This window comes from Spermophilus citellus (assembly GCF_964194105.1).
Source record: "Spermophilus citellus genome assembly, chromosome: 1".
NCBI classification, from domain to species: domain Eukaryota; kingdom Metazoa; phylum Chordata; class Mammalia; order Rodentia; family Sciuridae; genus Spermophilus; species Spermophilus citellus.
In genome coordinates this window covers 192,502,428-192,525,125 of record NC_138182.1, presented here as the reverse complement: position 1 = coordinate 192,525,125, position 22,698 = coordinate 192,502,428, and the positions used below count along the sequence as shown (strand labels likewise).

General features: G+C 37.2%; 1 protein-coding gene across 1 annotated transcript; it reads right to left on the bottom strand.

Moving 5' to 3' along the window:
• Positions 1-277: 277 nt before the first annotated feature.
• On the bottom strand, positions 278-20,817 carry CDC23 (cell division cycle 23). The gene is made up of 16 exons (XM_081291468.1): positions 20,633-20,817; positions 20,473-20,545; positions 15,672-15,809; positions 14,476-14,518; positions 13,910-14,015; positions 13,457-13,589; positions 11,796-11,973; positions 11,613-11,710; positions 11,380-11,461; positions 4,344-4,497; positions 4,110-4,229; positions 3,718-3,793; positions 3,332-3,393; positions 1,633-1,711; positions 1,437-1,556; positions 278-1,231 (listed from the first exon to the last, which is right to left on the bottom strand). Exons 1-16 carry the CDS (start codon positions 20,797-20,799, stop codon positions 1,061-1,063), a joined length of 1,800 nt encoding a protein of 599 aa, XP_081147594.1. The 5' UTR covers positions 20,800-20,817; the 3' UTR covers positions 278-1,060.
• Positions 20,818-22,698: the final 1,881 nt, after the last annotated feature.

Here is a 22,698-nt window from a genome sequence, read left to right as displayed (position 1 = left end):
AAATATAAAATGAAGTATTATACATGAGAAGGTGAAGAGGTAATAAAAATGTTCTGGGAACAAGAGAAGGAAAACTAGATCCTGAGCCCAGAATGGTTCATAGCATCTACAAGTTCATTATAGCTGACATCACAGTCAAAGCATATTATCTGCTAGTGAACATGTGCACAGACCTGAAATCCTCCAAGAGCACCACAAAAATGATTCCCTTTACCCAGTCTAGACAGATAAGGCTGATAAAATGTATTCTTTTGGAGATAGGAAGGAAAAAAACAATTATATCAAAAATTTATTAAAACCAGCATGAATTAAGTTTATTCTCAATATAGTCAAAAATGTTATTTTCAAAAGTCCATGAATTATCTGTAATTCTTGTTTTGCTTTGGTAGAGGTATAGCTAGTGCTATAGCCATCTTTGCCCTTAGGAAGGGTCATCAATAGTTCAGGTGGAGATTTTTTGCCCTTCAATCCTAGTAAGTTATTTCCAGATTCCTTTTCAAAATTGTCTTGAAGAATGTCTCCTAGGTTAAGAACAAATGTATAGCTCCACTTTGTTTAAACCTAATCTCTAATATCGAAATAGGGATCATAACTCAGCAAATTCAAGGAGTCATTTCTGTCTAGTGTCCTGACTCCTTCCTAGGGTAGTTTAGTGCCCTTACTGCCAGAAAAGGGTAGAGTGGCAGACTTCTCCCTTTCTTGCCTGTCCCACTCCCAGCAGCATTAAAACCTTGTTCCTGTAGCATTGCCTGTGCTAAAGTGCTGTAAAAGGTATGTTTTAATGGGGGTGGAGAGAAAGGGCACTGAGAAGAAGGCCAAGATTGACAGCCACTCTGAATAGAAGGGAGATAGAAGTGCTTCTAACTGGCAAAAGAATCTGTTTCTGCCAGTATTCTTCTATCTGCCTCTGAAGGTAATTATATAAACTGTCCCCAAGGAGCTATTTCCATCTGTAGAAACAAAAAGAGCTGCAGTCCTTGGAAGGACAGACATGGCCATTCTTTACATGAAGGTAAGGCTTAATATGGGTCTAGCAAAGTGCTAACTTGAAAGTAGCCAACTATGGTGTGACAGAAGACAAGTTGAGTGGAGAAACTCTGCGTGTGGGGGTGTTATTAGCAGACAATGAAGCAGGGAGAAAAAAGGGAGCAGGCATCTCGCCGGTGGGAGTTTCCCCTTGGTTCCGCAGCTGCAAGATTTGCCGGAGCAAGGCTTTACCTTCTTCCCGGGTCTGAAAGAAAGTCAGGAAACTGTTTCAAAATATATTCAAGGCTATTCTCAAAAACAGGTTATTAAGACAACGATGATATACAAGTTCCACAGATCAAAGAAGGCTTTCCACTGATATTCATACCCACTTTTCACCTATACATCATGGTAATGATCATACATTCTAGCCTCAAATCCAAACCCTTTACGAAAGAACTGATACGTACATCATTGAATGCACAACACTTTTGGGCACAAGTTGAAGCTTCATCCCACAGCTTGCACTTAAAATAGTATTGGGCCAGATAGCGGAAAGCAGTGCTTTCCTCCAAGTGTTCCACTATTTCCTAGACAAGGAAAGCAGAAATGTCTGAGATGGTAAGAATAAGATTGGCAACACAACTCTCATGTTATGACACATACCCCACAGGAATAGATATCTTGGATATATTTGATATAACACTGGGCAGCCTGTTCGGACTCAGTCAACTGTTCATGAAGCCTACAAAAGAAAATTGGCTTTAAATACAAATCAGACCTCTAAGCAAATGAGTGACAAAAATATAATTAGGTTCTAAAAAATGACAATACACACACAAGATGTTACAGTTACTGTAATAAAGTTTAGATTCAGGGGCTGGGAGTATAGCTCAGTGGTAGAACACTTGCCTAGCATGCATTAAGCCCTGAGTTTGATCCCTAGCACAAGGGAAAGAAAGAAAAAAAAAAAGGCTGAGGATTGGGGGTGGGCAGTGGGACGTCTATTATCCCAGCTACCTGGAAAGCTGAGACAGATGGATCTCAAGTTCAAGGCCAGCCTAGATAACACTGTCTTAAAATTAAAAAAGGTGTGTACATAGCTCAGTGGTAGGATGCTTACCTAGCAAGTGTGATGCCCTGAGTTTGATACTCAACATGGCAAAAACCATTACTTTACCACTACCAACGGAGGGAGAGTTACGAATAAATATTTAAACTGGGTATACAACCTCATAAAAATTCCCTGGTAATACTGAAAATGAGACTGAAAAATAAACCAAGCAATTCAGATTTAAGAATCTATAAATAAACTGGGAGAAACTAAATTGCATTTAAATACCTCTTTTCCAACTATTTTGAGCTATTACTAATTTTTTCTTTGAGGGAGATCGATCCTTAACGTAGTTTTCCTAGACTGTTCTAACACAAAAATGTCATTTCTCTCTCTTTTCTTTGCAATTAAAAAAAAAAAAACCTTTATATTAATTTTTTTATGTGATGCTGAGGATTGAACCAGTGCCTCACACGTGAGGTAAGTAAGTGCTCTACCACTAAGCTACAACCCCAGCCCTCTCTCTTTTTTAAAAAAAATATTTATTTATTTTTTTAGTTTTAGGTGGACATGATATCTTTATTTTATTTTATGTGCTAAGAAATGAACCCAGTGCATCACGCATGCTAGGCGAGCGAGCTACCACTTGAGCCACATCTCCAGCCCTCTCTCTCTTTTTTAAATGCAGTGCTAGGGATCATATGTGCCATTTAAGCACTCTACTACTGAGCTATATACCCCACCCATTCATTTACTTTTTTCAATTCATCTTGATCCCTTGCTTAATAGGGAAAACTATTTCCCCTTCAAAGAGGAATGACAGGGGCTGGGGATGTGGCTCAAGCGGTAGCGCGCCCGCCTGGAATGCGTGCGGCCCGGGTTCGATCCTCCAGCACCACATACAAACAAAGATGTTGTGTCCGCCAATAACTAATAAATAAATAAATATTAAAAAAAAAAAAAAAAAAAAAAAGAGGAATGACATTGCTGGGATTGTTGCTTAGCGGTAGAGTGCTGTGCAAGGCCCTGGGTTCGACTATCAGCACCACATAAAAATAAACAAACAAAATAAAGGTATTATGTCCAACTACAATTAAAAAATAAATATTAAAAAAAGGACAACAGATGGGCTGGGGATGTGGCTCAAGCGGTAGCGCGCTCGCCTGGCGTGCGTGCGGCCCGGGTTCGATCCTCAGCACCACATACCAACAAAGATGTTGTGTCCGCCAAGAACTAAAAAAAAATAAATAAATATTAAAAAAAAAAAAAGGACAACAGAAATATCAATAGTATTTCTCTCCTTTCACTCACTTTGCCAGTTTCACCAGAGCCATTTTCTCCACATCTCCCACAGCATAAGCTCTCCAATAACACTGTCAAAAAAAATTAAACCAGTTACTTTGACCATCGTCCCATGTGCCATCATTAATCACATAAAGGGAAAGGTCCTACAAGCTTCCTAGGAGTTCAGATTTGTAAAATACAAGACATTTTTGCCATTTCTAATAGGTTCAGGCTATAAACAGCATTCCCACTAATGATCTCAGCACACTTTTTTTTTAGCCTATGCACCTGTAAATATTCAGACTTTTCCTTACACATAGATCAATATAAAGGAACATTAGAGCACATATAGCCCAATCTGTATCTAAACAGCAGATTTCCACTCAAATTCTCCAGACCTCAATTTCAGGTACCTTTTTGGCTTCCACTAGTTGATTGAGTTTCTCATAACATTCTCCTAATGCAACCAGCATACGAGAATCATTGGGCCTAAGAAAGAAGAGGAATAGGTAGTTTGTGCAAAGACTTTATTGATAACTGAAGTCTTCCATTGAGGAACTAGCACCACTATTTCAAATCTATGCAAGGTTTGACCTTTATTCTAATACTTCATATAATTAGGTTACTTTGTGTTCATAATTGTACTATTAACCCATTAGTGGAAGACATTAAATAAAAATGACCAAACAGCTTTAGCAAGCTTAAATTCAGGTCTCCAAAAGCCAAAACCATTCTCTGTGATTCATGAATAGCTACTGAAACAGCCCTTCCCACACCAGATACATTGTAAAGTGACCAGACTTACCGAAGCTGGTGGGCCCGTCTGTAGTAATATAGGCAGTAAAATGGCATCTTAAGGATTTCATAGGTCTGCCCAAGGCCATACCAAGCTCTGTAGTCCCTCTTGTTGACCTCAATGGCATGTCTAAGAAATGAAAATGAAAGAATGTTAAGAAAGCATAATCAAGACTAGAAACTTGCAGGTTCAACTGAGGCTCCTAACAACACAGCAATCCTCAACCCCCAACTAGATGCTCACCGATAAGCCTGGATAGCAGCAGATGTATTTTTCATTTCCATGTACTCATGCCCCATCAGTGTCCAGGCCCCAAGATACCGAGGATTCAACTTTAGGGCTCTCTGGAAATATAAGGCCGCTTTCTCATGCTGAGAACGTAAACTATAATAATTGCCTGATTTAAAAAAATAAAATAAAAAATATTTTATATATATATGAAGGTAGAAGGGTAAAAATAAGTCTTCTAAAATAACATTCTACCAGGTAAGCATGAAACTTTGCAGAAAAGCCAAATTTTAAACAAGGGGAATATTATCATTCCCTTAGCAAATATAGTTAATCTATCACAAATTCTGGTTAACACACACACACACACACACACACACACACACACACACAAACAAATGTGTTCCCAGCTGGGTATGATGGCATGCACCTATAATCCCAACACCTCAGAAGGGTAAGACAGGAGGATCTCAAGTTCAAGCCCAGCCTAGGCAATTTAACAAGACCCTGTCTCAAAATAAAAATTAAAGGGCTGAAGATATAGCTCATAGGTAGAGCACCACTAGGCTGAATTCCCTGTAGTATAAAAAATAAAATTGTTCCCAAACACTGCAAGTTTTTCTTCATTAATCTCATCTGGAAATAGCATTTATATACTCATTTTCTTAATATAGTATATGAAATTTCAATAGTATACTTTAGCTTGGTGGTTTTCAAACTATATCCCTTCAAGCCTAAGTTTATAAGGAAGTATCCCTAAGGGTTAAAAAAAAATAGAGCTCAGAGAGTTTTCCCTCCTCAAGAATCAAGGCAATTCTAATCACTTGTTCCAAAAAAAGCAAGCAAAAGACTTTAGTATTCTGGGAAAGATTTTATTTTAAGAACCTAAAAGCCATTCATCTTATATCAGTGGCAAATAGATAAACAACAGTGGTATATCCAAACAATGGAATATTACTCAGGAATAAAAAGAACTACTGATATCTGCAACAACATCGATAAACTTCAAAAACATGCTAATTGAGAGAAGTCAGACAATAAGACTACTGCAAAATTTCATTTATATCAAATTCCTAGAATAGGCAAAACTACAAACCTGGAAAATAGAAATGGTTGCCAGGAGATGGGAATGGGACCAACTACAGACAAGATAACTTTTGGAGATGATGGAATATTATAAACTGGACTATGATGATGATGATTCCAAACTGTAAATTTATAACTCATTTAACTATAAACTTAAAATAGGTAAATTTTATGCTATGTAAATTATACCTCAATAAAGCTATTTTTTTTAATATCTTTTAGTTGTAGTTGGACACAATATCTTTATTTTATTTATTTATTTTTATGTGGTGCTGAGGATCAAACCCAGGGCCCCACACATGCTAGGCGAGTGCCCTACCACTGAGCCACAATCCCAGCCCAAAAAGCTATTTTTTTTAAGAGAGAGAGAGAGAGAGAGAGAGAGAGAGAGAGAATTTTTAAATATTTTTTAGTTTTTGGTGGACACAACATCTTTTATTTTTTATTTTTATGTGGTGCTGAGGATCAAACCCAGCGCCCTGCACATGTCACACGAGCGCGCTACCACTTGAGCCACATCCCCAGCCCCAATAAAGCTATTTTTTTAAAGGAATAAATTAGAGCTATACCAAGACTTGGAGGAATTTTCATGAGGTATCTAATGAGAAAAGTAAAATGCAGAACATTAGTATAAAATTTGATCCTACTTTTGTTAAGCAAGTAGCCCATTATACCCTGCATATATGTATATATTCTAATGTGGTATGAGAACATGTTAATACAATAACTTAAAGGGTAAAGAATGCAACAAGCAAAAAAAAAAAAAAAAAACCTGTACTTAAAAGAATGTCCTTTATGGGCTGGAGTTGTGGCTTAGCTGCAGAATGTTCGTTTAGCACATGTGAGGCGCCGTGGGTTCGATCCTCAGCACCACATAAAAATAAATAAATAAAATGAAAGTACTGAGTCCAACTACAACTTAAAAATTTTTTTTAAAAAGTCCTTTATATATTGTATTAATTGCATGTGCATAAATTAGATTAAAAAATAGATTTAGATACACAAACACACACACATTTACACATACATACACTTACAAGAAACATTAAATAAACTATCAAGTAAAAAACAGAAATTATAGAGTAATTACACAATGTGATTCCATTTTGATAAGCTAACCAAAAACCCCCAAGTCTTCCATATATGTCTTTTAAATCTGTCCACCCTCAAGCCTTTTAGTTTGATTAAGGAGAAATCAATTATATAATTTATCTGTACTCTGTACCTGGTTATTTAAGTTTAAACTCAATTTCATGTTCATCTAGAAAAAAGCGGGATGGAGGACTTTATGTCCTACACAAGGATATCTTTGCTTCTGCCACTGACTCAGATTCAGAAATGGAAGCGTAAGCAGATCTAGGCAGAGTGCCCAAAGGTGAACTTTTGTAATAAAGAAGAGGTAGGTTAGTGATAGCAAGGGTATGAGACTCAGTAGTTAAAGAAGTCAGGATAACAAAGGAGATATTAGGGAAGACAGAACTAGCAAGTTCTGCATAAGGATTAAGTAGATGTAAGAGCTAAAATGTAATGAATGATTATAATTTTTCTGGCAATTTCCAGTATTGTAAGTTTTGGATATGTATTTATTTTTTAAATCTTTACAACTACATGAAAGAAGGTTTTATTTATTATTCTCCCCTTATAGATGAAAATACTAAAGCACAGAACTCTGTCCAAAATCAGCTACTTAGTATCAGAACCTAGTGAGGTACAGTGGCCCCTGCCTGTATCCCAGTCACTCAGGAGGCTGAGGTAGGAGGATCACAAATTCAAAGCCAGCCTGGGCAACTTAGTGAGATCATCTCTCAAAATAAAAACTCAAAAAGGGATGAGGAGGGCTGGGGTTGGCTCAGACGAAAAGCGCTCGTCTAGCATGCATGAGGCACTGGGTTCGATCCTCAGCACCACATAAAAACTAAATAAAGGTATTGTGTCCACCTAAAACTAAAGAATAAATGATAAAAAAAAAAAAGGCAGGGGAGCGGGGAGGCTGGGGATGTGGCTTAGTGGCAGAGTCCCCATGAGTTCAATCCCTAGTACAGGGGGGAAAAAAGAATCTGAATTCAGATTTAAACTTGCACAGTCTGGGCTGGGATGTAGCTCAATAATACATTGCTTACCTAGCATGTGCAAGGCCCTGCATTCAATTTTCAGCACCACAAAAAATAAAATAAATAAACTTGAGCAGTCTGGGTCTAGAGTTCAAATCTTAATTATGCCAAGATATACATATAATGCTGGCTCTTAGAGAAAGTGACTGGGACTCCTAAACAAGTGCAGAAGGAAACAATTCATGTCAAGACGTAAAAGCAGAAGCAAGGACTAAACCAGTAGGAAATTCTTGCCATCAATCTCCTCTCAAGTTGTTTCATTCTCTCAGGTCCTCAGTTTCCTTTTTTCCTCTCCATCCTTCTTTCTCCTTTCCACTTTCTCTGCACTGGCTATAATATGAAAAATGAAGTTCATTTTTTGTCATACCTAATGTTCCCTATTCTTAAATTTTTAAGGTAGGTGGGCTGAATTCCACAAACATTTATTGACTATATATCAGTAATTTTGCTGGGCATTACGGATATACTGAGGGAAAAAAGAACATTTCATTGAATGATTAAAAATAAAACAAAAGCATGGGCTGGGGTTGGGGCTCAGCGGTGAAGCGCTTGCCTAATGTGTGAGGCACTGCATTTGATCCTCAGCACCACATAAAAATAAAAACAAATAAAATAAAGGCATCTACAACTACAAAAAAAAAAAAAAGAAAAATAAATAAATAAAACAAAAGCAAAAAAAACCCCAAGAAACTCCTTAATCATTATTCTTCTTAGGCATATCTCCCCCAACCCCCTTTTTTTTTCTTAAAAAGTCTTTATAGGGGCTGGGGTTGTGGTTCAGTGGTAGAGCGCTTACCTAGCACGTGCGAGGCCCTGGGTTCAATCCTCAGTACCACATATAAATAAATTAATTAAGTAAAGATATTGTGTCCAACTATAACTAAAAAATAAATATTTAAAAAAGGTCTTTTAATATGGCAAAATATTAATATTTGATAAACCTAGGGTGATTAAATCTCATACAAAATCACACATACATTCATATATACATGTAAAAAGTCTGGAAGGACATACTGAAAATACCAATTGCAATTATCTCTAGAACTATATTAGGGTTCTCCTTTGATTTCAAATGGCTTCAAGTCAACAGGTTAAAAAAAAAAGGAATCATTCATTATCTCCTCTACCTCTATTTCCTTTCATCATGTAAAAGTCACTATTATCAATCTGGTTAACCAATCACCAATTCCTGTTCATTCTACTTCCTAAATATCTTCTAAGTCCAATAGCCTCTCCACTCCTCCTGCCAATGTGTCAGCTTAGGCTCTCATCATCTCTACACAAGATTACAGCAAGAGTCTCCTAGCTGGTCTCTCTACCTCTACTCTTGCCCTTTTTCTAATCCTCCCAGCACAATTGTTTCTGGTTGTTATTCCAAAATAAAAATCTGACCACTTTCATCACTCTCTAGTTAAATCCTCCAGAAGATACCTATTGGGTACAAAAGGCTACCTGAAATTTGTTCATTCCTACCTCTCACAAAATGCCCAGGCATAATGAACTATTTTCAGATACAATGTCTGTAACCTCTGGTCAAATGATACTCTTTCTGAGTCAACCCTTCTCCTCTCTTTTTGAATTCTTTTGTTCCTGCCCATCATTCAAATATCACCTCTAATGAGCCTTCCCTAATCTCAGACTGTATTAGATACCTTTCATAATGTACTCCCTTAGCATTCTGCGTTCACTTCAATTATAACATTCAACCTGCTGATAGTTGTTTTCTTATTAGTCTTCTTCAGTAGGCAATTAGGGTAGGTACTGCAATACAAAGCATAGTGACTTGGCACACAGAAGATATCAAGAGACATTTCTAAATAAACTGGAGTTCCACCCTTACCTAATGTACATTATAGTTCATTCAAAGTACTCTGATATTGAAAAGACCATTTGTTCTTTGCCTATTTGTGTTCCCAAAGGACTTACTATATTTTTGTTAATATTTACTTTGCTTTATAGACCATAACTTCAAGAGCTAAAAGTATTTAATCAAATGACTGATGAACTGAAATTCCATTAGTTTATTAATAACATCCTGACCTAGAAAGGTACAAATGTATGATCTTGATATAATGTGACCAAAGATCCAGGAACAGGTATTCCTTTCATCTTCAGAAAACAGAGTCTTTCAATCAAAACCCACCATGCTTACTTTCTCCAGGAGTAGTCATTCACTTGTCTATATCCACTGATTATCAGGCCACATAGGATGGCCTATACAGGGTTATGGTTCTCAACCCTCAAGAGGGTGTTTGGCAACATCTAGAAATGTTTTTACTTATAACTACTGGGGAAAGGAAGTTACCAATACCTAGTGGGTATAAGACAAGGCTATGCTAATACCGATGATGCACAGGACAGCCTCCAAAAAAAAAAAGCTATCTAGCCCAAATCATCAATACCGTAGAGAAGAGATGGTCAGGTACAGGAAAACAGACACGCTCATCTCTTTTCATAGGACTGGAAATTCTAACACACTTTTTAGTCATATTGAAGTATAAAACAAACACATACACCCTTGATCTAGGCTTTTACGATTAGGAACTTATTACACAAAAATAGGTTCAAGCATCCAAAAACAAATGTATATGCATAAAGATGTTTCTTAAAGCAATTTTTATTTATATTAACAAAGACTAGTCACAATTTATATTATAAAAAATTACTAAATAAAGCCTGGTATGGTGGTGCATGCCTGTAATCCCAGCAACTCCAGAGGCTGAGGGCAGGAGATTACAAATTCAAGGCCAGCCTCAGCAACTTAGCAAGATCCTCAACAACTTAGAGAGATCCTATCTCAAAAACAAAAAATACAAAGGACTAGGGATGTAGCTCAGTGGTAAAGTACCTCTAAGCTCAATCCCCAATACCAAAAAAATAAAATAAAAAGATGGGGTTGTGGCTCAGTGGTAGAGCGCTTGCCTAGCATGTGTGAGGCACTGCGTTCGATCCTCAGCACCACATATACATAAATGAATAAAATAAAGGTCCATCAACATCTAAAAAAATATTTTAAAAATAAATAAATAAACAGATTAATAAATAAATAAATAAAAAAGGGCTGGGGATGTAGCTTAGTGGTAGAGTACTCCTGGGTTCGATTCCCAGCACCACCCACAAAAAAATAAATCAATAAACAAAATTATTAAGCAGAAATATTTAATAGAAATAGATAATAAGGAGCTGGGGTTATGGCTCAGCGGTAGAGCGCTCGCCTTGCATGTACAAGGCCCTGGGTTCGATCCTCAGCATCACATAAAAATAAATAAATAAATAAAGGTTATTGTGTTCAACTACAAATAAATAAATATTTAGAAAGAAAGAAAGAAAGAAAGAGATAATAAGATGCTAAGGGCTGATGGCATAGCTTGGTGATAGGGTGCATGCTTAGCTTGTGGAAGGCCCTGGATCCAATCCCCAACACCAAAAACAAGGTACTATCATCAAAAGTAAAACAAATCAAAATGTACTAATATGGAAAGATGACAAACATATATCGTTTAAAAAAAAAAGCTACAAAGCAGTATTTACACAAAAATAGGTTATTACACAAAACTTATTACACAATACCTAGTGGATATAAGACAGGCTAATACCGATACAGTATATAGTATAGTATATATAATGATTAGTTTTTACACACTATAAACAAACACATATTTTTGGTATTCACACAAAAAACATTCTGGAGTCACATTCACCAAACAACCTTAGGGTGGGATAACAGTAAGCTTTCATATTCTCTGATACATAATTTTTTCATCTTTGACACTTTAATACTGCTGTTATTTTTACATTTGTGATATTTATAACAAAAATAAGTCTTAAAAGAAAAAAATGTAGTTAACTCTTACCAATTACACAGCATGTTTCTACACGGTATTTGTCAATTTCACAGAGGTTATGAGCCAGATAACTCAACTCAGATTTCATGCTCTGGGGAGAAAAAAGAAAAAAAAAATCTAAGTCATGGAAAAGGGTTCTCTAAATAATTTCTCTTATAGCTAACACAAACAGGTAACAATCCAATCCAGGAGACTAAAATACAAAAGAGCTTAATCAAACCCAAGCAAGAGAAGCAGCTTACTCTGACATAAAGAAGGTTGGAGAATGTGTCCATATTTTCAATCCTGTAAGGGTCTTGTTTCCTTAGCTCATTGAAAATGGAAAGGGCTTTGTCAATATCTGCAGAAAGAACATAGCAAGTTCAGAAAACAACACAGTGCACCTATCAGGGTCTGAGGGTATTTCATTGTCCTTATTCACTCACCTCTGATATTGTGATAGGCAACTGCAATTTGGGAAACAATATATGAGCTTTTAGAAAAGCCCACATCAATGAGATTCTGATACTTTTGCAGGGCCTCCTCTATCAACTGCAACTCTGTGTATATATGAGCCAGAAAAAACTCTTTCATCCAGGTGTCTGGCAAAGACAGGAACTTCAGCTGGCAGCAGGAGAGAGAGGGACACACTTAATAAAATTTGACCTCTCTCCCAAATGAAAATCAAGGAACGATCTTTATTGTCTAAAGGGATTTACCACTAAAATTTTATTAAAGCACCTAATAATGAGTACAGGGTAATCCAACTAAGTGAATATGGCTTATAAGCACAATTAGGGAAGAATGATCTACCGAGAATAGGCTTTAAAGAAAAGGTGAGTCTTAGAGAATGGGTAGGGTTTAAATAGAGAAAAGGGGAAGGAAAATTAAGAACATTCGAGGCAAGGGCAACAACCTAAGTAGGGCCAAAACAGATATGATGTGTGTGAATAGGATGAGGAAACCAGCTTGGTTTGAGGAAGCTATATCCAGAAAAAGAGGAAAAATAAGATTAGGCTGGTAGGGTAGATCCTACCATGTAACAGATAATGGGGTACAACAGGAAACTACTATACATTTCTGCCAAGAGAATGACATGATGATGTGTCATTCATGCCAAGAATAAATTTTGAAACAATATGTAGGATGACTTTGAAATGTTAAGTGTAAAATGGGAAAGCTAGAGAGAAAGTATCTATTACTTATAAGTAATTCAAATTTGAGATAACAGAGATGACAAAGAGAACCAAGACAAAGAGATGTACACAAGAAAGCAATCATGGCACTGTCTCATGATTGACTAGATTAAGGAAAATAAGAGAAAGGGAAAGACAAATAAATATGACTCTGAGGTGTCAAGATGTGAGTGTCTTGAGAAACAGCAAACGTAGTGAGATATCAAGATAGCAAGAAGAATTTGGTAAGCAAGATGAGAAATTTGGTTTTGCATATTTTGAGTTCAGAGGTAAAACTTTCAGTGGAAATCTAGGAGTTAGTTAGATTTAGGTGAACATAAGTAAACAAAGGTCAGATCTCAGAACAGATTTTTAGCATAAATCATTACTTTGGCTCTTTAAAGCCAACAAAAGGAATTGTGTTGTTGCTTCCATTAGCCACTGAAGAATAGCAGAATGAACATCATAGACAAAGTCTTCTAACAGTGACTAATAAAGCAATTGCAGTTAATAAAGCAGTTTCATATACATTATTTCACTAATAAATCTCTAAATATTTACAGAATCCATGATATCTCAAAAGAGGCCTGAAAATATGTTTTAGTATAATCCTTGATATCAGAGAAATCTTTCCTATGGTATCACTAGAATTAGAGGAGAAACTATAACACTTATTCCATAAAACAAGTTATAGGAAAACCTGAATGTCAAAACATGAATACAAAAAACATTCCAATATCAATGGATTCGAATCCAACAGCAGCTACTGAGCAAGATCTAGTTATCATCCAATGAAGATCTAAATTCTGAAATTGTGACAGGGACTAAAGACACAGCAAAGAGCTAGCTAAAGAGGTCATATGGGCAAAACTTCACCACCCCCCAATTACATTGGAAGCAGAGGGATCTTCACAAGGATCATCTCAATTTACCATCTCTTTGTCTGTGATCAGGTTACAGAGTTCTAACCAGGCTCCCCAGTGCAAAGGCAAAACATGAGTAGCCTCCACAAACACATCAATGGCCTCTTTTACCAAGTCCAGTTTTCGAAGCACCACACCATACCTGGGAAAGAAAGAAGGAGAAGTTAATGCTTTATAATATCTCCCCTCTACTCAAGAATATATTATAGAAACTGGGTGCACTGGCATAAGTCTATAATTCCAGCTACTGAGGAGGCTAAAGCAGAAGGATCACAAGTTGGAGGATAGCCTTGGGAACCTAGTTAGACCTTGTCCCAAAATAAAAAAGATAGCCAAGGATGTAACTCAGTGGTAGAGCACTTGCCTAGCATGTGCGAGGCCCTGTGTTTAATTCCCTGTACCACACTCACCCACACACAAAAAAGATATAGAAAGTTCCAAATTACTATAAATACCACTTACAGATAAAGGCCAAATCCATCAAGTTCCCGAGCTTGATGCTTTTTGCTGAGCTCTACCCTCAATTCTCTAAGAGCCTCATTTTTCACTTGTCCTTTCTCCAGAGGGCCTAGGAAAGAAACAGTCTCTGATCTAAGAGAAGGATACTGGCTTTCATTTTCATAGATGTATATATTCCCTTTAGTTTCAACTGAAGGTTATACTTGAAACCTCCAGCAAATACTCATAATGGGTCTGCAGTCCTACACCCAAATAATTGTTGGGTTTTTAAATTTGAATTAGTTATCATTGTCTAAAAATCAGAAGCCTCAATTAAAAATCTGAGTTTTTAGCTTCAGGAAACAAAGAAGGACCAAAGGAAGAAGGCCTTAATAACATCAGGCCCAGAGTGCCACAAGGCAGCCCTCAGCTGAAGCTGGGTGCCAACAGGGTACATGAGATAAGCCATGTGCTCTGCAATTTGCACCAATGCATCTCAGTCCAGTTATATTACCTGACTGGCTCCAACAGGCACTTAAATTTGCAATGCTACTTTTTAATCCAAGAGATAAGAGAAAAAAAATTCATACCTAGGCTATCAACAGTTTCATCATCCTTCTTTTTCTCTCCAGACTGTAAAAGAAATTCAACAAGTAGGTAGGTCTTTTTTCAATTTATTCTGAAACATGTTTTAAAGCTACCCAAGAGTTCAAGTCCAACAAAAATGGCATCTGCTTTTGGTCATTAATTTCAAACAATCATTTGGGGGCTCCCACTGCCTAAATGTGGGATAATTTGAGTACCAAAGTAGTTAAGTACAGTAAATAATTATAAATAATTAAAAATATAGGAATCCAGCCAGGCTTGGTGTTACAAGCTTATAAACCCAGCTACTTGGGAGGCTAAGGCAGGAGGATTGCAATTGGAGGCCAGCCTGGACAACTTATCAAGATCCTGTAGAGTGCTTGCCTCACACATGTGAGACCCTGGGTTCAATTATCAGCACCACATAAAAACAAATAAGTGAAATAAAGGTATTGTGTCTAACTACAACTAAAAAATAAATACTTAAAAAAAAATTTTTTTTTTTAAAGAGCAGGGGATGTAGCTCAGTGGTTAAGCATCCCTAAATCCTTACACCTGTAATGTAAGGATTACATTACATTATAAATGCTTACACTTGTGTATATAATATATAAAGCATATATATATAATTTTTTTTTGCAATATTGGGGATCAAACCCAATCCTCAGCACCACATAAAAATAAATAAATAAATGAATAAATACATTATAGGCAAGCACTCTTCCACTGAGCCACCCCCAGCCTTATAAAATATTTTAAAAGATCTGTTCACACATAAAATAACTAAAAAAAAAAAAGTAGCAAAATACATTCATAATATTCCAGAATTAAATAGTTGTATTGCCCTTTACATTTACAATTTAACAGCCATGCAACAAAACAACAAATGTACTACAAATAAAGTGAAAACTGAATAGTTTATTTATTGGTACTGGGAATTAAACCCAGAGGCACTTTACATAAGCACTGAGCTACATCTCCAGCCCTTTAATTTTGAGACAGGGTCTCACAGAGTTGCCAAAGCTGGCCTCAAACTTGTAATCTTCCTGACTAAGCCTGTCAAGTCACTAAGATTATAGGCATGCACCACCATTCCCCACTGTTATAAATTTAAAAATCAACTCAGGTTGGGATTTTTCTATTTAATTCTAAATATGAATGCTTCACTGAAAGCAAAGTAACACCTTAAAATTGCCCTCACCAAATATCTGGAGTACATATATAGGAAATAGGCTTTCTTGCTATTACAGCCATGTAGGAAATGTGCTGCCCGGTCATATTCTTTAACATCAAAGTAGGCCTTGGCCAGGGTATAAGCATCCATATCCTGGGCATCCTCCTAGAAAAGAGACAAGTCCATGTAAATAACTGAAAATAGGACAACAAAAGTTCAAACATAAGAAACATATTCAGTAATTTCAAGATATAAGAAAAGTGATTTTTTTTTCTATTTTCAGAAAGCTAACACATATGTAGATGTATACATGCTGCATTTTTATATATGTACTACCAGGCAAGTTCTTTCTTTGGAAAGAACTACTTCTTTCCAAAATACTTTTCAAATAAAAAGGTGGTGAAAAAGACAAAGACACACACACACACAAACATTTTTTTTTTTATTTAAATAACTAGGTATTGAATGTAGGGGTACTCTACCACAGAGCTACATCCCCAGCCCTTTTTATTCTTTTTTCTTTTTGTTTTTGTTTTCTGGGCAGTGAACCTTAGGACTACATACCAAGTCTTTCATTTTATTTTAAATTTAATATTATGTTGTTGTTGTTGTTGATAAACCTTCATTTTATTTATTTATTTATTTATTTATTTATTTATTTATTTTTATATGTGGTGCTGAGAATCAAACCCAGGGCCTCACACATGCTAGACAAGCACTCTACCACTGAGCTATAACCCCATTCCTTTTATTTTACTTTGAGACAGGGTCTCACTAACTTTTCCCAGGCTGGTCTTGAATCTGCAATCCTACTGCCTTAGCCCCATGTAGCTAGGATTACAGGTATGCAACACAAAACCTGGCAAAAGACAAAAATTTTAAAAATTAAACCAACACACATAGCTGGGTGCAGTGCCAATGCCTATAATCCCAGCAAGGTGGGTAGCTGAGATAAGAATACTTCAAATTCAAGGTCAGCCTCAGCAATTTAGAGACACTCTGACCCAAAATAAAAAAATAAAAAGGACTGGGGGTATATCTCAGTAGTAAAGTGTCCCTGAGATCAATCCTCAGTACCAAAAAACAAAACAAAACAAAACAAAACAAAACAAACCACTAAATCAACATACTCAGAAACTTATATTGTTTCTTCAAATGTCATTAGGAAGTTGCAAATGGTTTTGTGTTCAGGACCTGAATTCATTTTCTGATTCTTGGTCTCTGTTTCATGAGCATGCATTTTCCTTTTCCTTTTTCTTTTCTTTCTTTCTTTTTTTTTTTTTTTTGGCAAGTTTTGGGGGAGGTTGGAGGGGAACTGAACCCAAGGGCACTTCAGCATTGAGCTATAAATTTAAAAATCAACTCAGAGTCTCAACAGTCAATTTTATTTTTTATTTTTAGATAGGGTCTCACTAAGTGGCCCAGTCTGCTTTCAAACCTGAATTTTCCTGCCCTAGCCTCCTAATCACTGGGATTATAGGAGTGTGCCACCACACCTAGTTGAACATCTGTTTCTTCTGTAAAGTAGAATAAGTAATATTGACCTTACAGATTTGATATGAGGAAAATGTGAAAAAGTCACTTAAAATGTCCAGCATTCATATGTGGCATTCTCTTCCTTCTCGTCTTTTTAAAATTCCTACATAAGTACAATACAAGTGTGTGATCACTTATATTTTCTGTATTTCAACAAAGTCTTATCATATGTTAGCATTGTTGACAACATAAAATACAGTTATAGGGGCTGGGGTTGTAGCTCAGGGGTTGAGTGTTTACCTCGAATGTGTGAGGCGCTGGGTTCGATCCTTAGCACCACATAAAAATAAATAAATAGGGCTGGGGATGTGGCTCAAGCGGTAGCGCGCTCGCCTGGCATGTGTGCAGCCTGGGTTCGATCCTCAGCACCACATACCAACAAAGATGTTGTATCCGCCGAAAAAATCTAAAGTAAATAATTCTCTCTCTCTCTCTCTCTCTCTCTCTCTCTCTCTCTCTCTCTCTCAAAAAATAAAATAAATAAATAAATGAATGAATAAATAAAGATATCGTGTCCACCCACAACTAAAAAAATTACTTAAAAAAATAAAATACAATTATAATTCATAACACATTTAAGTTAAAAACATAGTTACAAACATACTAGGCACAGAGGTGCACACCTGTAATCCCAGTGGTTCAGGAGACTGAGGCAGGAGAATGACAAGCTCAAAGCCAGCATCAATAACTTAGCAAGGCCCTAAGCAATTTAGTGAGACCCTGTCTCAAAATAAAAAAATTTTAAAGGGCTGGGGTGCTCAGTGCTTAAATGCCCCTGGGTTTAATCCCAGGTAACAAAAAAAGAAAAATGTATGATCACCCAAATTCTAGGGATGAGTTAACTAAAACATGAAAAACTTCATTTCTTCTTATCCATCTTGACCCAAATATCACCAGTACGGAAGTAGAATCACAACATATTTAGCATTTTCTTCACTGGATCAACATGTCCTAAATATTGCCATTCAGCTTAGGATTCTGAAGGTCCCTTTCACATTCTACTCACCAGCTGCTTATTTCTTTTCCACTGAACCCCTCCCTTCATTATGCACCTGTCTCTCTCTGTTTTTGCAGTACTGGTGCATTACACCTTGCCAAATAAGAAATAGTCACTGTTTTATAGTTGTGGGGAAAAAATCAACTGGCATATTCAGGGAAAAATGGATTATGATAAAAATCATTCCAATTACACAACACTGTGCAAACATACATATTATAGATCATACACAAAACATTTATAACTCTTCATACACATTTGAAAGTTTTACTATTTTGCCAGGGCTGGTGGCACACACCTGTAATCCCAGCAACTCAGGAGGCAGAAGCAGTTTAAGGCCAGTCTCAGCAACTTACCTAGACCCTCAGGAACTTAGCAAGACCCTGTTTCAAATTTTTAAAAAATTTAAAAAGGAATGGGAATATAGCTCTATGGTAAAGTGCCCCTGGATTCATTCCCTAGAACCCCCCCCCCAAAAAAATAAATAAACAAAAAACAAACAAACAACAACAAAAATCCACAAAGTCCACAAAGTTTTACTATTTGAACTATATAGCTTTATATTTTCATTCTTGCTTATGAGAACCTAGAATGTTCTAATGAAGGTTACACACTACATGATTCAGACGTATTTAGCATTAAAGCTAAGTTTTTAAGTAGCCACAGTTAGTACCAATCACATCATTTTGTTTTGTTTTTAGTACCAGGGATTGAACCCAAGGGCACATCCCAGCCCTCTTCATTTTTTAATTCAGACAGGGTCTCAAAGGCTGGCCTCAAATTTTCGATCCTCCTGCCTTAGCCTCCTGAGCTGCTGCAATTACAGGGTGCACCATCACACCTGGCAAGAATGTTTATATAACAAATGGCTACTACACAGATTTGAACACAGCAAAAGAATCTTCAATTTCAGTAATTCTTTAAAGACCAATGTTTTAAGGTTTACTCTAGTTTAAATTTTGGATCAAGGCTAAATGAGATTAATATGTTTCTCTGGCATTTTTTAGGGCCACTCCCCAGAGAACACTAAATGCCCAACAATTTAAAAAAGAAGCTGCTAAATCAATATACTCAAAGTAAGCTGAAACTAACCAATAGCTAATATCACCCCCCACACCCTCACTCCTGCTTAAGTCACAGCTCCAACCCTTTTATTTTGAGAAGGGTCTCACTAAAATGCAGAAGCTGGCCTGGAACTTGTGATCCTCCTGCCTCAGCCTCCCCAGTCTCTGGGATTACAGGCATGCAATACCCAGCACCAATAGCTATTACTTTCTAATAATTCAATAATGGTTAGGTTTCTGAAATGTCTATAAAATTCCTGTGTTATATGAACTGTTAGGAGCAAGGACTATTTTCTGAGGCTCTATGTCTCACCTGGCATTGTGCTTTATTACTCATTCAGCAATTTTTATTCTATTCAGGACCAACAATGTGCCTGGGCACTGTGACAATAGTCACAGGGAAGTAAAAGCTAATAAGAGATATAAATCACACTGACTCAAAACAATCATACAAGAGTGAGTTTTACCTTTAATTCTAAAAAATAAAAATAAAAATTTTACCTCTATTGTCTTAATTAATCTTGAAAACCCAACTATTGTTAATATTATCTATAGATGGAAGGCTGTCACTTAGCATTCACTTGACAACAATGATGACAGGAGCAAAGAACATGAATGGAATATAGATGCAAAATATTCACCCTACCAAGCCACCTCTCTCTTATGAATGGGAATGTTGAGAATACCTGATTTTACTGAGTCCGGTATTTACTCAGTGCCTGATATTATCTAATTCCCTAAGTTGCCCCCCCCCCAAAGTAGTCATTATTATTCTCATTTTCAGATAAAAGAACTGGGCTCAGGAGGTTAAGTAAATTGCCAAAAGTCATTAGTTTTAGATTTGAACCCAGAGCCCACACACATTTTGCAATGCGGATCAAACAATAGAGTAAGAACAGTCCCAAGCTGTTGCGAAAACTTTTGCTTTTTCTCATCTCTGAGTATTTTCTAGGTTGGGCCACAAAATCCCAAAAGCTGAAATCTTAAGCAATGATTGTATACGTGGTCTCTCTGGCTTAAAGTAAGAGCACCACCAAAACCAAAACCAAAACGAAACAAGAAAACACCACGGATAAAAACCACTTATGCCACCCAGCTCTTTAAACGCTTGTATTCCCTCTAGCAAACACTGCTGCTAAACGGTTAGCTCCTCTCCAGGGACAGGGCATTCAATGTGCCTCTTCAAGCACATTGCTTTGGCGAGGATCGCTCACTGTGAAGATGCTCTTACCTCTGTAATAGGCGGCGGCGGCTGCAGCTCGGCCAAAGGCAACGCGGGGAGGGAGAAGGCCAACTCCGCGGACCTGGAACACGCACACAAACTGGATCAGCTTGAGAAGCCCCCAAGGCCAAGGATCCAACCTTGGTCCCCTCCGACCCCGACATCTCACCATTTGCTACTGTGCAGAAGGCCCCGCTCTCGAGTAAGGCCCGCAATGAGCAGCAGCTGCTTTTTAATTTCCCGCAAATCTGAGAAATCTGCGTTCGTGGATAGGCCGGGCATCACCGTCGCCGTCACAGTCACCGCCACTGGGACTACAGAGGTACTCGCAGCCATTTTCCTGACTCGGGCCACTTCGACCAATCATCAGCAATAATACTTGCTTCCCTTGCTCCGAAAAAGAGTGACTGTCATTGGCTAGTTCTTACTCCAGAACAACCAATCAGAAATCTTTCTCTTACCATCACAGTGAACAGGGAGGGGGGAAAAAAGAAACAATTACGTTCTCTTTTAGCCAAAAGCTACTGAGGCCAGAAAATTAGAGCAAGAAGTGCAGGGAGAGAGCCCTCACCTGAGTAGACTGGAAAGCTGGGGATGAAAGTAAGGGCATGAAAAGATTGAGAAGGGACAATACTATATTCCTTCGGGGTGATGTGATTGGCTGGCAAATAGTGTGTAGTTTCTGGGCAGATTCTGTGCCATGAGATAAAAGTGATGTTTGTGGTCTAAGAAGGATGGATGGTTTCCTCGAAGCACTGTAAGAGGATGTATCTCTCGCTTTACGGAGAATTCTTCCTCTTTATCTCCCTTCATTGCACCCCAGCCGGGAGAAAGGTAACATTCGATTACTTGGTGACAGGTTCTGTACTTTTACAAGCATAATCTGGTTTAACTCAAAAAACAGCTGTAAGAACCAGGAACGGTGGCACAAGCCTGTACTAGTAGCTACTCCAGAGACTGAGGCAGAAAGATAGCAAATTTGAGGCCAGCCTCAGCAACTTAATCTCGCTAAATCGAGACTGTTTCAAGAAAAAATTTTTAATTTAGCTGCATTTTACATATATATATGTAAAAAAATTTTTAAATTTTTGAGATATATATATATATATATATATATATATATATATATATCAAATTTTTTAAATTAGAAGGGCTGGGGATATAGCTCAGTGGCAAAGGGACCCTAGGTTCAATCCCCAGTACCTCAAAATAATAATAACCTAATTTAAATAAATAATTGAAAACAACAGTATGATATTTGTATCACCTCAATTTTACAGATAAGAAAGCAAGGGCTGGGCGAGGTGGCACCCAGGCACTAGGGACTGACTAGGGAGGCTTAGGCAGAAGGATAGGAAATTCAAAAACCAGCTTCAGCAATTTATCAAGATCCTGTTCTTATTATAAAAGGCTGGGGATGTACCTCAGTGACATAATGCCCAGCGCCAAAAAGAAAAGAAAACAAGCCCAGTAAAGAGTCTGGTCTAGGGCTGGGGATATGGCTCAAGTGGTAGCGCGCTCGCCTGGCATGCGTGCAATCCTCAGCACCACATACAAACAAAGATGTTGTGTCCGCCGAGAACTAAAAAATAAATATTAAAAAATTCTCTCTCTCTCTCTCTTTCTCTCTCTCTCTCTCTTTAAAAAAAAAAAAAAAAGAGTCTAGTCTATGATCCTGATCTGATTCCAAAGCCTGGTGTTCTTAAATATTACAAAGAAGACCAGGAGTGAGCATGTCAAAAGCCCTGAGATTCTAATCCCAGCACTGAAAAAAAATAATAATAATAAAATACATGAAGATTTGCAATTTGCTTTAAAAAACCTGGAAGACTTTTCATAACAATATAAAAAAAAATTTTTTTTTTGTACTAGGAGTTGAACCCAGGAGTGTTTTACCACTGAGCTACATTCCCTTTTTATTTTGAATTAGTGTTTTGCTAAATTACTAAGGCCCTCACTAATTGCTGAGGCTGGCCTTCAACTTTCAGTCCTCCTATCTCTTACTCTGGAGTCACTGAAATTACTGGTGTGTACCACTGTGCCTGACAGCACTTTTTTACCTACTCTCTTGGGAACTTTTTGAACCATTTTTGTCATTCTTTTTTTATTTTTTTTTAAGAGTGAGAGAGAGAATTTTAATATTTATTTTTTAGTTTTCGGCAGACACAACATCTTTGTTTGTATGTGGTGCTGAGGATCGAACCCGGGCCGCACACATGCCAGGTGAGCGCGCTA

What these genes read in the sequence shown, in the direction of transcription:
- CDC23 (XM_081291468.1), bottom strand. Translation starts at nt 20,799, where the DNA reads ATGGCTGCGAGTACCTCTGTAGTCCCAGTGGCGGTGACTGTGACGGCG. An exon ending in ATATGTACTCCAGATATTTG is followed by an intron (nt 14,519 to 15,671) that starts GTGAGGGCAATT and finishes TTTCTTTTACAG; the next exon opens with TCTGGAGAGAAAAAGAAGGA. An exon ending in TGATCACAGACAAAGAGATG is followed by an intron (nt 11,974 to 13,456) that starts GTAAATTGAGAT and finishes TCCTGCTGCCAG; the next exon opens with CTGAAGTTCCTGTCTTTGCC.